The sequence below is a fragment of the Acipenser ruthenus genome, chromosome 12, assembly GCF_902713425.1.
Source record: "Acipenser ruthenus chromosome 12, fAciRut3.2 maternal haplotype, whole genome shotgun sequence".
Lineage (NCBI taxonomy): Eukaryota > Metazoa > Chordata > Actinopteri > Acipenseriformes > Acipenseridae > Acipenser > Acipenser ruthenus.
The window spans coordinates 33,658,511-33,674,047 of record NC_081200.1 but is presented as its reverse complement, the minus strand read 5'-3'; the positions used below and the strand labels follow the sequence as shown (position 1 = coordinate 33,674,047).

The 15,537-nt window shown below is 35.2% G+C and overlaps 1 protein-coding gene across 3 annotated transcripts in view; it reads right to left on the bottom strand.

Moving 5' to 3' along the window:
- Window positions 1–4,659: 4,659 nt before the first annotated feature.
- Window positions 4,660–15,537, bottom strand: part of LOC117416458 (E3 ubiquitin-protein ligase COP1-like) — a 29,757-nt gene continuing 18,879 nt past the window's right edge. For all 3 annotated transcript variants that reach the window (XM_059034898.1, XM_034027532.3, XM_034027533.3), the window contains 8 exons: window positions 14,262–14,370; window positions 13,778–13,859; window positions 13,358–13,474; window positions 12,703–12,820; window positions 12,288–12,412; window positions 9,832–9,992; window positions 6,430–6,474; window positions 4,660–5,041 (listed from right to left, as the gene is read on the bottom strand). In XM_059034898.1, coding sequence (XP_058890881.1) covers window positions 5,024–5,041; window positions 6,430–6,474; window positions 9,832–9,992; window positions 12,288–12,412; window positions 12,703–12,820; window positions 13,358–13,474; window positions 13,778–13,859; window positions 14,262–14,370 — 775 coding nt within the window. In that variant the 3' untranslated portion in view covers window positions 4,660–5,023. The remainder of the gene's footprint in view (window positions 5,042–6,429; window positions 6,475–9,831; window positions 9,993–12,287; window positions 12,413–12,702; window positions 12,821–13,357; window positions 13,475–13,777; window positions 13,860–14,261; window positions 14,371–15,537) is intronic.

Genomic DNA, 15,537 nt, shown 5'->3' with positions numbered 1-15,537 from the left:
CTAACTGTCTCTGTTGAACCGAATACTGTTTTGTTTTTAGCCGTATTTTTATTTTCATCGGCAGACGCGCTCTGGATGCAAGCACAGTGCTGACATGTCATTTCCTAAAATTATATTAAGCGAGGTTTGGGGTAAATATAGAAAGAAAAAAGGGAGTGTATATTTGAGCACTAGTACAACAAGACTATGTACGGAATTAAAATGAATGGACTATAGAATAGTCTTTTTTTGTAACAATTTAATTGGTTTAAAAGCAAACAGGATTATCCATAAACTAATGTTAACAGAAAATAAATATAAAAAGAGAATTTCGACAAAAGCTGCCGGGAAGCACTGTCGCTGCTGATTGCTTGTTTCTACGCGCTGTGAAAAGGGAGTCTCCTCTTCCAGAATATCACTTACAATGTGCGCCATTAAAATAAAAATAAAGTTTCTAAAGAAAATGATTTGAGAAAGCTAAAACACCACACGAACACTTGTCATGTGACACTTTCTGTATTGGCTTGCTAGCTTGCAACTGGCTGCTGGTCCGTGGCAGTGCGGCACTGAGCGCTGGTTTAACATGTTACAGGTGTTACACGCCAGCGCCAGTAAGCACTGAGCGCTTTTCACCTCCAGCGACAGCGTGTCACTGACGCTGGCATGCATATCGGGTGCAAAAACAAACAAACAAAACAAAACAAAAAAAACAGCAGTGACATACAGATCCTGGTCCTGGGGACCCCCTGTGACTGCTGGTTTTCATTCCAACTGAGCTCTCAATTACTTAACTAGACCCTTAATTGAACTGATAATTTGCTTAATTAGACCTTTTTAATTGTTTTCAGCTCTTAAACAGTTGCAGAGTTCAAGTTACTTAGAACATGTTACAGCTAACTTTAAATATACAACTGTTTAAGAGCTGAAAACAAGTAAAGGACGTATCTGTTTAATTAAGTTTAATTAAGTAATTGACCAGGATTGGGAAACCCTGGTGTAGAACATGCATATTCAGGAAAACCCTTGGAATATCTGTTGAAAACAGTGAACATATAACTGTATTAGCCTTCAGATAATGCATCCAAATTCTAATTTTATGAACACATTTTACAGTTTTACATGTATCCAGAGAAATGCTCATCCAGTTGTGATTAAAAAAAAAAAAAAAAAAAAAAAAAGATTGCTAAGGACATCGCACAAGTTATTCAAGTATCAGAATCTGTGGGGTATATGCTCATACTGCTGATGTAGGTCATGCTGATCCACTTTTTCATTATACTGGAAAGTATTTCTGGATGTTCACACTGTGCCAAACGATATATTATTACCAATTATAAACTGCAAAAAACAAAGATTGCACTCAGGAACTACTATTAAACATACAACAGGAAAACACAGGAAAATAATTACTGGAATTGACACATTTTTAAATGGTGATTGGTGATTTAAAAAGTATTTATATCACTCAAAGAATTCAGGATAAAAAACAAACAAAAAAAACAACATTAAGTATTAAGTCCCTGAAAAACTCATTTACAAGATGTGACCAGATAGACCTTACTCACTGAGTTTTTAATTTAGTCAGCTATATTTCACTAAACTACAAATAAAGGAACTGACAATAAATAAAGACATATCCAGGAAAAGACCAATGCCATGGATTGAATTGTATCTTTTGAAATGGAAAAGGTTACAATTACTATCAATTTAGAAAAAGATGTGGCTGATAAACCAAAACTACATTAATGAGAGAAAAGAAAATACGGTGATGGGTTAAATGAATAAGTCTATTAAACTGAGTATCCACTGCGGTTCCCTTCAGGTTAATGATCCATGTAGAATCTTAATCTAGCAGAGATGAGCAAAACTAATACAAAAAAAAAATTAAGAGAAACCCAAAGTGAACAGAAAGAAAATGTGCATTACCATAACAATACTTAAGTTCTAACTTGGAAGAAAAAAACATAAATACTGGTTCAATTTACACAGGGCTGGAATTTCATTTTTGTGTGCGGGGGGGATTTCTCCCCTATGCTGCAGCCAATTGGGGGGGGATTGGCAAAAGAAAATGCACTTTTGCATATAAAAAACGAAATATATATATAACTGCATCATCATTCACACTGGTGTTGCTTTAAAATAAGCTGCTTTCGGGAGACCTACAGCTGTTCATCACTGAGACAGAGCACTCTCCATTGCTTTTGCCATTGCCTGATGAAGTGTTTGCCTGTTTTTCACTGTTTTCATTGATGTTTAACTACTGGATAGTTTGTATGGCATGCATGTAACATATCAAATGAAAGGCCACAAAATTTCCGTTCCTATTATGTATGTTGCAACAGGATCAGGCATACTACATGTGGTAGAGATGAGAATATATGTAAAAAAAGAAGAAAAAATGTTTTTCCAAAACAATCATGTTTGGTCACTGCTATCATTGAACCTCAATATGAAATGAACATGGGCGGGAAGTTGAGCTTCTAAGCTTTCCAACGATACCTCCTCTTTCAGTCTAGCTGCTACAATGACAGAGCAATAGGTTCAAAACGAAACATAAGCGGTTAACTCTGTCACATGATGAGAGGCTTAACTTCAGCTGATTGTATTTCCGGCTAGGAGTACCACATACACACACTGAATATGTCTTTGGAAAGCCCAGAGTCTGTACTTTTAAACAAGCTATGTAGGTGGCTTTTACGGTGCCTGAGTAATATGTGCGTAACCTGCGGTGCCCTAGCACCCCAAAATGAATGGGGCTGAGTTTTAAGAGTGAAAAGCAAAAGTCACCACTTGCAAAACAACGCCTACATAATACGACTTAATATCGTCTTTTTTTTTTCAAAACTGTTTACTTACTGCAGTGTACTGAGTTTCTATAATCCTTAGACAGTGGCCGAGAATCACGTACGAGAGAATAAAGTCTTGCGGTACTTCAAATATCCAGCACTACTTTTATTTATTTATTTTAACCAGAACTATTCAGAATGCAGCTCATAGTGCTTTCGTCACCGACACCCACTTCCTTAGAGATTGTTGTAGCATTTCAGGCATTCTAAATTGGGTGAAAAATAAAGTAGCTTGGTGGCTTAAAATATCTATGCAGGATTTCCCCGCACTGAAAGTTGCAGGTATGCGGTAGCAACTTGGAAAATGCGCGATTCCTGCAATCCCGCGCTGAAATTCAAGCCCTGTTACATGATAAAAGTTATCCCAAAGGCAATATATGCATTTAGTGTTAAAATGTCATTGGAGTTTTGAGGAGAAACAGATTTGCATCTAATGCATCTTGAAAAGCAGTGAGAAAAATAGTTTCTCAGCCAATATGTTGTGAAACCACTGTTTAAGAATACTGAATTCTGCTATGGAAAACTGACCCCACGCAAAACATGTTTTGTGCACTGCTCCAGATAGCAATTGACAATATCGGTCTATTTTTATCTCTCTGGTTGAATTTAATGATGCTTCCAAACTGAAATTTAAAATCAGACTGTCTGCTAGCACAGGCAGTCATCATTGATTTTTAAACCTGACACTGTTTTAGAGTCATCTGCTCCAGTCCCTGTAAAAGCTCAGTGTTTCAGATTTAAAATAAAGCAAGGCTGTCTCAATTAAACATGTAAAACAAAGCGTCCCTGAAGTGCAGTAAAATGAGATTGCCAACTCTGTGATAAACAAGTAAATCGGATAAAAAAAATAAAAATACAAAAAGATTATCCCTAGAAATATGGTAGTCATTTATACTGTGGCAGCAAATTGGTTACTTTTTATTGGAAAATGACCAATCCAAAACCTATTCAAGAGAATGACAGAATACATCTGCGTACTATATGCAAAATAAACCATACCAGTGTCCATTCTACCATGTGGATATCTTAAGTCTTAGAACTTTAATATGTTACTGACACATTCAGTTAGCAGTTTTTATTTAACCCTGCAGTGAGGACAAATGTCCAACAAAAAGGGCTGTGTACAGTTGTGTACCAAATAAGACGGCAATACCTCAGTTTTTGGAGCATCATCCAGAGAGTGGTGTGTGAGTCATATTAGGTCATAGGTCAAGTGAAAGGCAGCCTTTCATTTTTCAAGTTTCCGTACAATTTTAAATATGAAGTTTGTAACTCAAAGTGTTTGAGACATGAACAATTAAAGTAGCAGCAGATTTACAAAAAACAAATTCTCACCATAAGGATGCTTAAATTACACAGTAGGCACTTGTACATGTAAAACTGAAATCAAAGCAATGTCAAAGGCACACTCGAGAACTTGATTCCCACAGAGAACACAAATACTATTTCTAAGATATATGCATAATAAAAAATGTGTTCTATAGACCTAAAGATTGAAATGAACAAATAACTGCGAAAAAACATTCTAAATATTTTTAAGATCTACCAAAGCATGAACACAAACAGCAGTCCTGCTGAGCCCTCATAACAGTTGCTATTTTACTAAAACTGTATTCATTTTTAGTTGGTTGCACACCTCTCAAATTGTATTATTTGGATTGAGTTTTAACTTTGTCTTAAAACCTACCTGAACTTTAAAATGAAAATAAATTAGTGAACTTTATTAGTCTTTTGTTCAAGTATGTAACACATTCTTTAAACGCTATTCAGGTATCACCCCGAAATCACACTTTCATAGAAGAAAAACACTTACCAGCAAATATATTATCAAATCCACATTTACCATAATTTGCATTTATTTATTTTTGAAATTCCAAACTCTGAACACTTTGTGCTATTTGTTAAGCCAGTGCGAGTCTGCCTTCTGATAAAAAGTGTTTAAACTTAAACTTTATTCAAAAAAGAAAAGTTGAATAGATTTCTTATGATAACATTTGCACAGAACTTCTCCGTCTTTATGCTTAAGTCCATAAAAGTCCACATCAGGCCGGAATCTTTCTTCTTTACACAAGTGATTTACTGATAAAAATTGAAAAACATAAAAAAGTTCAAAAACAAAATGTGTAGTCCTTTGGAAATGTTCTTGTTGAGTGCTGTTGGGTGATGGTTTTGGTAGCCAAGTTGTGGTAGATTTCATTTCATACAAGTTCCAGTACCTGAAACATGACAAATAAATGCTGATGTGTAAAAAAAAACACACCACCACACACACACACACACACACACACACACACACACACAACAACCTTGCAGTATTGACTGGAAAGTATAATTTAAAAGTAAAACAATAATGTTACTGAACTACAGGCATCTTCAACAGGAAAACGCACACTACCTCCCCCAAAATAAATAGCCTAATGCAAAGAATATAAAATACAATCCAATATAAACTAAAACTATAACCAAACACCCCTTCTCATAGGGAAAATAAACCAAATTGAATCGAGCCACAGCAGATATGCACAGCCATCAAGCATTTATTTTAACTATATTATTGAATAGAATAACTAGATTTAAACCCAATGAAACATGTCATGGCGCAAGTCATTGACTAAAAGCTACAAACCAACCAATGTATGTCATCTACAAATGCATTAGTGCTGGAATAAGAAACTATGGGAGTAGAACATTATCCAGTTGAGACTAATGTGTTTTAAAATGTAAATGAAAATCAGCACCCTAAGAAACCAGAATGAAGTATTTTTTAAAAAAAATATTTGCAAAATCAAAGGAAGGTCAAGAATAACTTACATAAAATAGAGAAATAAAGCCAATGTCAAAATATCAAAAGGTAATTTTGAAAAATACATCCCAACCTCAAAAATAAAGCAACATTTACCCTGGCATTTATTCCCCTGCCAATTTTGCCCACTGGTAATGATATTTAAATCAATGCCATATTGAACAATGGAAGTGTTTAAATGAAGCACTGAACCGTATTCCTTAGTTTCCATTAACCAAACTGCTTATGTCTTTTTTCTTTGTTATTCCCTCCACACACTCAACTGATAAATAATGTCCCCGGAATGCAAACATAAAACAGGCAGGGTTGTTTTACATTATTATCTGCCATTGTTTCAGAACATTAGAAAGAACAATGCTACTTACCCCAATGGTTTCTAAGCACAGCTCCAATAGCAAATCACCCCTATCAATATCAAAGCTCCTTACACTTTATATAATCAGTTATGTTTATATTTTTCTTGTTAGTGCAGATATGTATAACAGATTTATAACCCTGAAGATGGGTATTCTGCAGATTATTCCAGCAATTGCATTTTTGATATGCATTGTGAAATGTATAACATTTCTGGGAGAGAATCACAATAAGGATTGTTATTTGTATACCATATTAATGCTCTAAATAGGTCTGGCAGCATTACATTTAATTTATCAAATGAAGACACAGACACAATATCATTTACTTCCTTGCTAGATCTTTAAGAATTGTTTTAATAAATCCTGCCCACCTACAGCTATGCTGTATGTGTGGGCTTATTCATGTAGCTACACCAAAGATTTGTTTAGAAAATGAATCCCTCACCTTGATTGTACCTTGGCTGTTGGCTGCGATCAACACATTGGACTCCTGAGAAATAAACAGAATACTTGACAATTAGATTAAAAAGTTAAACTGAACTAACTTATATCCTATTTCCTGTTGTAAGGAAAATTTCACAGTAACAGACACCACTAGATATCAAAGTTCAGAAAAGAAATAGTTGCCATAGGCACTGGCAGGTTAACTACCTGTTGTGTACAGATAACTTTTATAGAAATCCCAGGAAGTCCTCTGACTTAGAGAACTGTTTTAGCCATTTCTCTTCTTTTCTCACAAATAAGGTAAGCAGGATATTACTGTACGGGACAGGCTGCTTCTCACCTTGGTATGGTCAACAGAATTACCACAGAATCTCATTTACAAAGTCAAACAATTCAATGCATTTTAAAAAATCCAAATTTGAGATTCTGGACTTCCTTTCTGACTCGCAGCTGTTTTTTTTCTGTTCTTGTCTTTTGTAAGAGACTTTACATTTCCTATCATATAAGTGGACTGACCAAAGGGATTTTTGTGAAAAAGGTTATCAAAAATAAAATTAAGCTTAAGGTCTCATATGGGAATATATACAAGAAACAATCTCTGCTGTAATCCATATAATTACATTAAGCAGAATTTGTTTTCTAGGTTTTGGGCAAGGATTAAAACGTAGGACTGAAGGCAAGTACAGTACATGATTGCAATAAAGGCACGCTTACAGGGCCTATTCTCACTTGGTTTATGCACTATTCACGCGCTGGAAGAAGAGTGTAAGTGACAATAGGGCCCTTAGAGAGTAATGGTAAGGGAAGACATAATTCTATTACCTTCTCTTGCGGGATTAGCAAAATAACAAGACAAGTTTATTTTAAAGCCAGAGAAAAAAAAACTTCTTATAACAAATGTAATGGACACAGCAACTTCATTTTAAGCTCCAGTTAACAATAAAAAGTTAACTGCACTCACTTGTCTATTACACTAATGGAACTCATGGTTCTCTAACCCCCAACATTGCTGCAGTCTTTAATGGTGTCCCAGGGTAACATGCTGGATTGGCCATGTTTTCATTGTTCAAAAAGGCAATGCAACAAAACATTTTAAATCAACAGTTATTGGTGATGATCAGTGTGACATGCATTAAGCACGCTAGTAACCACTATGACTACTAAAACATGCTAATTTATCAAGGTAGAGTCATTTCAGTTTAAATCTGAACAGGATGTACAGTAACCCACCAGTGTCGCCTTGGAAACCTACACTGATTCAAGAACTGGGCACATGTACTCTGTGTGATTAGAAAGCTTTTATTAAAATAGCATTTCAAATGACAGCCATGCAATTACTTGTAATCTATAAGATTTTTACTTGGCTGAATGAGCTCAAAAGAGAGACAGGAATTAATACCAATTTTTAGGAACCACCAGCAACAAAAAAAAAAGATGCTTCTACCCAATACAGAGAACCAGATACATTAAACAGGTACCCTTTGCAAATGTATTGAAATTTAATGTACTTGTTTAAGCATGTAGGACAAACTGATAACAGTTTCTCATTTACAGCACTGACCTGGGAAACAGGAAAGAGAACTGTATGCTAAAACTGTTCAAAATAAGAAAATATGTTTTGCACAGCAGAGTGGCATCAGTTGGACAAGTGTTGTAACAGCATCAAACCCATTTAAGGGTAACATTTCTGTAACCTTAAATGTCTGCACACATCAATTGGTAGCACATTAAGCTGTGTTGCTTCTGCTGTTGATGAAAGACAATTAAACACTAATCATATATTAAATTATGTAGCACAGACTGCCAGCCACTGTTGGTATGCTTGAATTATTTTCTTTCTAATTGTAACTTTTGTCACATTTTTAGATTCATGATGTTAGATTTGCATCAAAAATGATTTTGTATAAAGCAAATGCAAGTAAACAATACATAATAAATACAGTATATATTTTAATAGATATTAGCAAATAATTCTGTTAAGAATCAATGGTTAGTTTTGTGATGTGGAATTCCCTTTATAAAGAGACAAGAACTCACCATGAAATTGAACACTGGGGGAATTCACTTTTGTAAATTTATAAACGAGTGGTTATCACTTAATTATGTATTGCAGATTTCAGTTAATGAACCATTACCACTTCATAAAGATATCATGCAAATGGTGGTAGAAGATGCATTGAACACTATCTCTAGAGGTACAAAATGACCATATCAAGACACATGAAAATTAGGTTATGACAAATATTTAAGGACATAATGCCTAATCCTTCCATATTCAATGCAAAATAGTATTTACATTAAAAATTATGTTTGAAATAACAAATCATTGCTTTAAATATAAAAGAAAGATTTACAAGAGGCCAGAATTAACCATCTTATTTTAAGGCTGGATTTTGTCCAAAGCAAATTAGCTCCTGCACGTCGCCAGGGATAATGGGTGATGGTTATATGAAGTATTTTCTGATAGAATCAATCTGTTACAGTCCTGACCGATGGATTCATGAAAAGCGGATAAACTAGTGCAGACTGTAATTATGTTTACAAAGATCCATGCCTTTGAAAGGGTTAAGTCTCAAGATAATCCTCTACACCACTGGCCTAAGCCTGGCAATTCTGACAAGGGTAATGATGTTGTCTGCTGTTGGATTTAAAGTATTTAAAAATAAATAAATCCTACTATTACCAAGTCAATTTCACATGTCCATTTGTCTCAAGAGGGGTTATTATTAGCTAGTATGACCAGGATCTTGCTAGGTGATACATTCATGATCTCCTGGTCTCTGTGCTTTGTGAAACTCCTAAATTTTAAAATCCAACCCCCAAAATATTAATTTCTGTCATTCAAACTGCTGTGAAAACATCTCCAGCTTAGCAGGCAGCTCCATTTACAAAATGTCTAGATGCAATGCAATGCAAATCTTTGTTGGAGTGAAGAAATCTTGGAGGTATTTTTTATTTTTTATTCAACAGTTGTTCCAACAAAGAAAACATCAAATATCTTCCTGCATTGAATTATCTACATTTAGTCCAAAGTTATGAGAAAGTCAATGTTAACAGCATGCCTCACTGAACTTAGAGATTTGAAACAAATGCAACACCTTAATTTGCATAATCACATTTTGGAGAACTCATTTGAATTAAAAACACATTCAAATGCAATCACATCCTACAACTGTATAAACCAGAAATGTAACCATAGATCATATTACTGCTGTTATACCAACCAGTTTCTTTAGGATCTGTAGCTACCATTTTGCTCATTAGGGCAACAAAATCTTATGTTTTTTTATTTTATTTTTTTATGTTTAGTCTGTTATCTGATAATTATCATTCATCTAACAAAACCCATTTTTAAAGATAAATACAGTCTTTCTCTTGCAGAATATCCAGCAGTTAGTCTTACCCCATCAGGCAATGCCCTCCAGCACACAGCACTGACAAACTCATTGGTGTCATCCTCCTTTTTATCTTTATCCAGCACACTTTTCACCGTATCAAATTTAAACGTCAACAGTGTCTTTGAGAGGCCCTTATAATACAGGTAAAGGGAGTTGTTTTCACTTCCTGAGGAGAACAAACAGCAATTAGGTTAAAGAGCATACTATAGCAACACTGTTCAACAGTAACATTTGCTTACAAATTACTGAAGCATAATACTCAAACTTGTTATCAGGGACAGTATATATAGATAGTAGGGCTGCTACGATTCAATCAAAAATCGTTTTCTCAATCGATTCCACTCCTCATTATATACATCGATATAAATACTGGAAAATCAATTACATTTTCGTAACGCATATAGTTAATAACATTATTTAAGTTTATCAACGAAACTGCACCGAACACTCTGCCTTGCTATTTAAGACAAACAGTGGGCGTGCTCTTCTTTTCCTGCTAGTTTTAACTAGCATCTGATTTGCTGGTCCCATTCTACCAGCGAATCGGTTTTGAAAATGCTTTGCAAGTACGTGCCCTCTGTATATTCGATGTAAAAAGAAAGCGCGTCGCCTTGGATCCGAGCAGGACGACAGGCTTGTATTCCTGGCAAACAGCCTGTAAATAAATTGTGCACATTGAAGAAAATTGACTGTATATAGTGTGCGCTTCTTTGGAGTTTCAAAATGAAATGTTAGTTTGTTTTTTTAACGATACATTTATCAAAACAGGGCTGCGTGCTCTGTCCACGTTTCCTGATTGACGACCACAAAGATATAGTCGATGTAAGTACAATCAGTGCCGCACACAGCTGATAAAACTAATAATGTGCATTTGAGAAGATTTTTGGAATCGGGTCCGAACCGGGTATCTGTCTTTGGAACCGGGTATTTTGAGTCCGATTCCCAAACGATTTAGAAATACATGTCCGTATGTCAATGTGTGAACCTATAAACATATATATATGAACAAGCACTATGCTACAGCTTTACATCAGCATAAAAAAATTAAAAAAACACATTAGAAAGACCGCAACGATCACAAAGCAAAAAAGAAGTCAAACTAAACTCATCACAGCCGTGATCAGACAGTAGTCAAAACATGGACAACAAAACAGTATATAGTCTAGCTAAGTTTGTGTTTTTTCTTTTTAGAAGTATGAACACGTCCAGAAATTAAAAGTCTTTGTAATTAACTATTTTATGTTTTTTTAATAATCAGTTTTATTAAAAACATGAGTACTCACTGGAACCGGACCCTTGATATTATTTGTATGCGGTTCATCGGTTCCAAAGCAGAAACTAGGTACCCGGTTTCAAAGCCTGTTTTTTTTTTTTTTTTTTTTTTTTTTTAATGCCGGTAACTCCTACAGTACCACATGAAAAGCTATATTACAGTTAATTATCTCATGCATTCAACTGTTGTGCACAAGCTTTTACTCAACAGCAATGATATTAAAATAATCACATCTTGGTTGGTAACAACTAATGTGACAAATTGCTTTGAATTGCACTATTGATGTGAAGCAGGCAGCGATGTGGGTTCCACTGGGACATCTTCAATAACCATGTCAAAAAAACCAAAAACAACTAACTGAACCATTACTCTGTGCCACCCCCGGTCATATAGGAATGTATTTTGAATTTGGGAGGGGAGGGAAGCAAAAATTTATGTGGGCAGTACAATCATCTATTTATTTGAACTGTATTTTGTGTGCCCAATAAATAAATTTGGAGGCTCAACTGACAACCCTAATAGATAGACTAACAGGCGACTAACAGCACACGCTTCAGAGGACAGCGTGTGTTCGTCTTCGCCCCTCCCGAGTCAGCACACGGGTGGTAGCGGTGAGCTGAGCTAAACAAAATAATTGGACACTACTAAACTGGCGAGAAACCAAAAAAAAAAAAAATAATAATACTTAGTGAATACTAAATAAAAAAAGATATGTTCAGTACGACTAAACAGGTTTCACTACAGCAACTGAACAGCATTCCTGGTAGATAGAAAGTTAACCACCTGTATGGTTTTTAAAATTATTATAGGATTAGTAACATGAATCAAGGCAATTCGCTCCCTGATGCTTTGTGGTAGGAAGAGTGCACCTAAAAAACATGTGTTAACCATACACAATAAATACAAATACACAGTAGTGAATATAAAAGCTTTGTTTAGAAAATAAATTACAATAATAATAGAAGAGAAATCATATTGAGCACGTGTCATTATTTTCTCATTGTGTGCATCACGAAAGTGGCTTCCGACCAGGAAAGGCTAGATGGTACAGCTGTCAGCTGCCATGAAAACAATGACAGTGATTCATTATCTGCATTTACATACAGTACATTTAATTTAACCACTACATTTCAAACGAAACAATCTCAGGAAAAAAAACATCCTTCGACACAGACAACACAAACATACCGCATGCAACATAATCTCCATTAGATGCCAGACCAACAAAGTTTTTCTCGTTAATGTGACCCTTAAATGAACGCAGGCAGTGGGGCTTGTTTACATTCCATAACTTCAGCTGGCTGTCTGTAGATCTGCAAGGAAAAATAAATAAATCACCACCACTATGAAGATGTCTAGATAAAAAATAAGCTCCATTCAACACAGCAGACGAGTTAACTTAATTTGTGTACTTAAATTCCCTATTGTTAAGTAAAATTACTATTCATATGCAAGTAGAAAAGTACAAAACACAAATAGGGTTACTGTTGGCACAGATAATTGGGAAAACATACAATTCAATGTATAGTGTAAATAGCACACTCTTTAAACCACTGCCTGTGAGTTATTTAGACCGATAGTTTTTTCGACATTTTAAACTTACGCAGACACAATTTCCTCTCCATTGACAAACTTGGCATACGAGACTGCCTTCCTGTGGCCCTTGAATACCATGATAGGCTGCTTCGTGTTTCGAAGATCATAGTAGTGGACACAGTGATCTACAGATAGTAGAAGATAAGTTATGCTGTCACAAAGAGAAAAAAAAAAACATCTACCAAAATTACACTGGCAATTACTTGGTTAATACATTTCTGAGATTAAAGAAACAGCACTGTATAGTGGGCTGTCAATCAATTTACATTTATATTTTATATAATTGTCATGTTTTTTAGTACAGCTGAACCCTTCCAAACACCTGTTATAGTCTCTGAACCATGGCAAGTTACTACATTGCTTAAGTTTGTTATTGCTTAGTAATAACCAAATATGTTCTGGCAGCCTCTGGATACAGGAACATGATCATCAAACCCTGTTATTCTATGTACCAACTCCAGAGCTTATCCACAACCGTCCCGTTATTTCAGTAATCGTTTAACGCCAGCAATATTTATATATATATATATATATATATATATATATATATATATATATATATATATATAGTTTTGTCATGTTTAGACATTTGAAAAAAAAAAGAAAAAAAAAAAGAGGCATCCAAAAATATGAAGGCTTCTTAATTTAAAAAACGCATCTACCTGCACAGCCAAAAGCAAGGTGGTAACGTGATGTTGGGCTGAATTTCACACAGCACACGTTTGCCTTTGCCTCAATGCTAGCTACCGAGTTGTCCAGGTTTGTAGACCACAATTTCACTGAAAAAAAAGAAATAAAAACTGGAAAAGTGTTTTGATTTGTCACTCCAAGAATGGCATAAACCAAAAGGTTAGACATACTTTAATTGGGATCGCCACCATATGTCAAGTCTATAGCAAAATAAAACTTTAAATAATCCCAGTTAAACCAATTAAATCTCTCTACACTTTAAAGCTATCTAGAAAAGCTTTCCTTCCCTATAAATACTCTCTGGATTGTTGTCCGATTTATTCTATGCAAATGAATGCATGTTTAGTTCTACAGCAAGACCTGAGTTATACCTGACCCTCTTTCTTCCTTACCTTTTGCATCGTCAGAGCCTGAAGCCAAGAGCTTAGGGTCCATTAGATTAAAGTCGACACTCCAGCATCTTTTCTCATGCTCCTGTGAAGTAAAAAAAGATAAAGCATGATCCCAATAACACAGGTTGCATTTCCTTTATGCAGTAAAGACAATGCAGGTACGCGTTTGTATAGCAGCAAACGTTTACAACCCCCCCCCCCGCAAAAAAAATATAAATAAATAAATAAATAAATAAATAATAAAAAGCACAAGCACTCCAATAACAAGCCACCATAAGTTTTAACATTTAATAGAAAGGACAGACTAAAGCCACCAAACCACCATGTTTATGAAATATAAAAACATTTGCATAGACCGCATTTATGGTACAAAAACGTATGCATTACTATGAGCGCTTTTAACATGGACTGCCAGTAGTGTGCAACATTGGTAATTTAAGATGTAAAGGTTACCTTACCAGATTAAAATACATCCATTCCTTACCTGGTAGACCTTTGATCTCTGTCCAGTGAAGCCATCCCACAGGATAACAGTGCCTTCATAGTCACTGCTGGCTAACAGGTTCTTGTGGTAGCTACTCCAGCTGATACAGCTGAGGAAATAGAAAAAAAAATAAAATAAAAAAAGACCATCAAAACGTATCGTTATACCTATTGTATTGAGACCTGCATCATTATACCCCTAAAAGAATGTGTTAGTTGGAACCTTTAATTATTAACATGCAAGTCAGTCCTCAGTCAAAAACACTCCTGAAGCTCCATGAACACCAAAGGAAATGAACATATAGTAGCAATTTAAATACTGCAAGGAATGTCAAAAGTCTTGCCCTGAGATTTCTTATCTGAAAGCAAACTATAGGGTCTGAGCTGAAACAACAGGTTTTCATAGTGAGGTATATCAAATGATGCCACTAAAACCTCTCAATAAACAAACATCTTGAATGTAAATCGGCATGCTGTAGACAGGATGCAGGTCATATCGGATTACATAGAAGTGTGCTAGACCACATGCGAAGCTTACTTTGATACAGGTTTTACATTTTTTTTCTTGTGGCGTGGAGTCATACTACACATTCACTTGTCCCTGCTGTGACTAAATATTTAACACTATTAATTTTTACTATGACTGACTCAGTTGGCAGTTTGTGAGCCCAGCCCAGCCTGAAATACAGCCATTAGACAGATGCTACAAACTGGGAGATGCCACCCAATCCAAAGGGGCAAACTGTATCATGATATGAAGATTTTTTTTTATTTTTTATAATGTTTACTAATATAAAGACACTTTATATTAGTAAACTAGCCTAGATAAGTATCTAGGACAGGCAACTAGACTTCATAGCATACCTCATAATCCAAGCACCTAGACTTTTAAAAAATTGAGTGATTGGAAAAAAGTACTACTCCGAATGACTGCAAACATCATAAAAGGGGACACAAAAAAAAAAGAAAACATATCCTTGTGAAGACGGAGTTATGCTGTCACAAAGAAAAACATCTACCAATTAGACTGCAAACAATTACTTGGTTAATACTGAGGTACAGAAACAGCAATGTATAGTGGGCTGTCAATCTATTTACATTTATACTTTATAATTATCATGTTTTTTTAGTACAGCTGAACCGTTCCAAACAAATGTTATAGTCCCTGAACCACAGCAAATTACTATATTGATTAGGTTTGTTACGGCTTAGTAACAACCAGTATGTTCTGGCACCCTCTGGATACATGAACTTGATCATCAAACCCTGTTATTCTA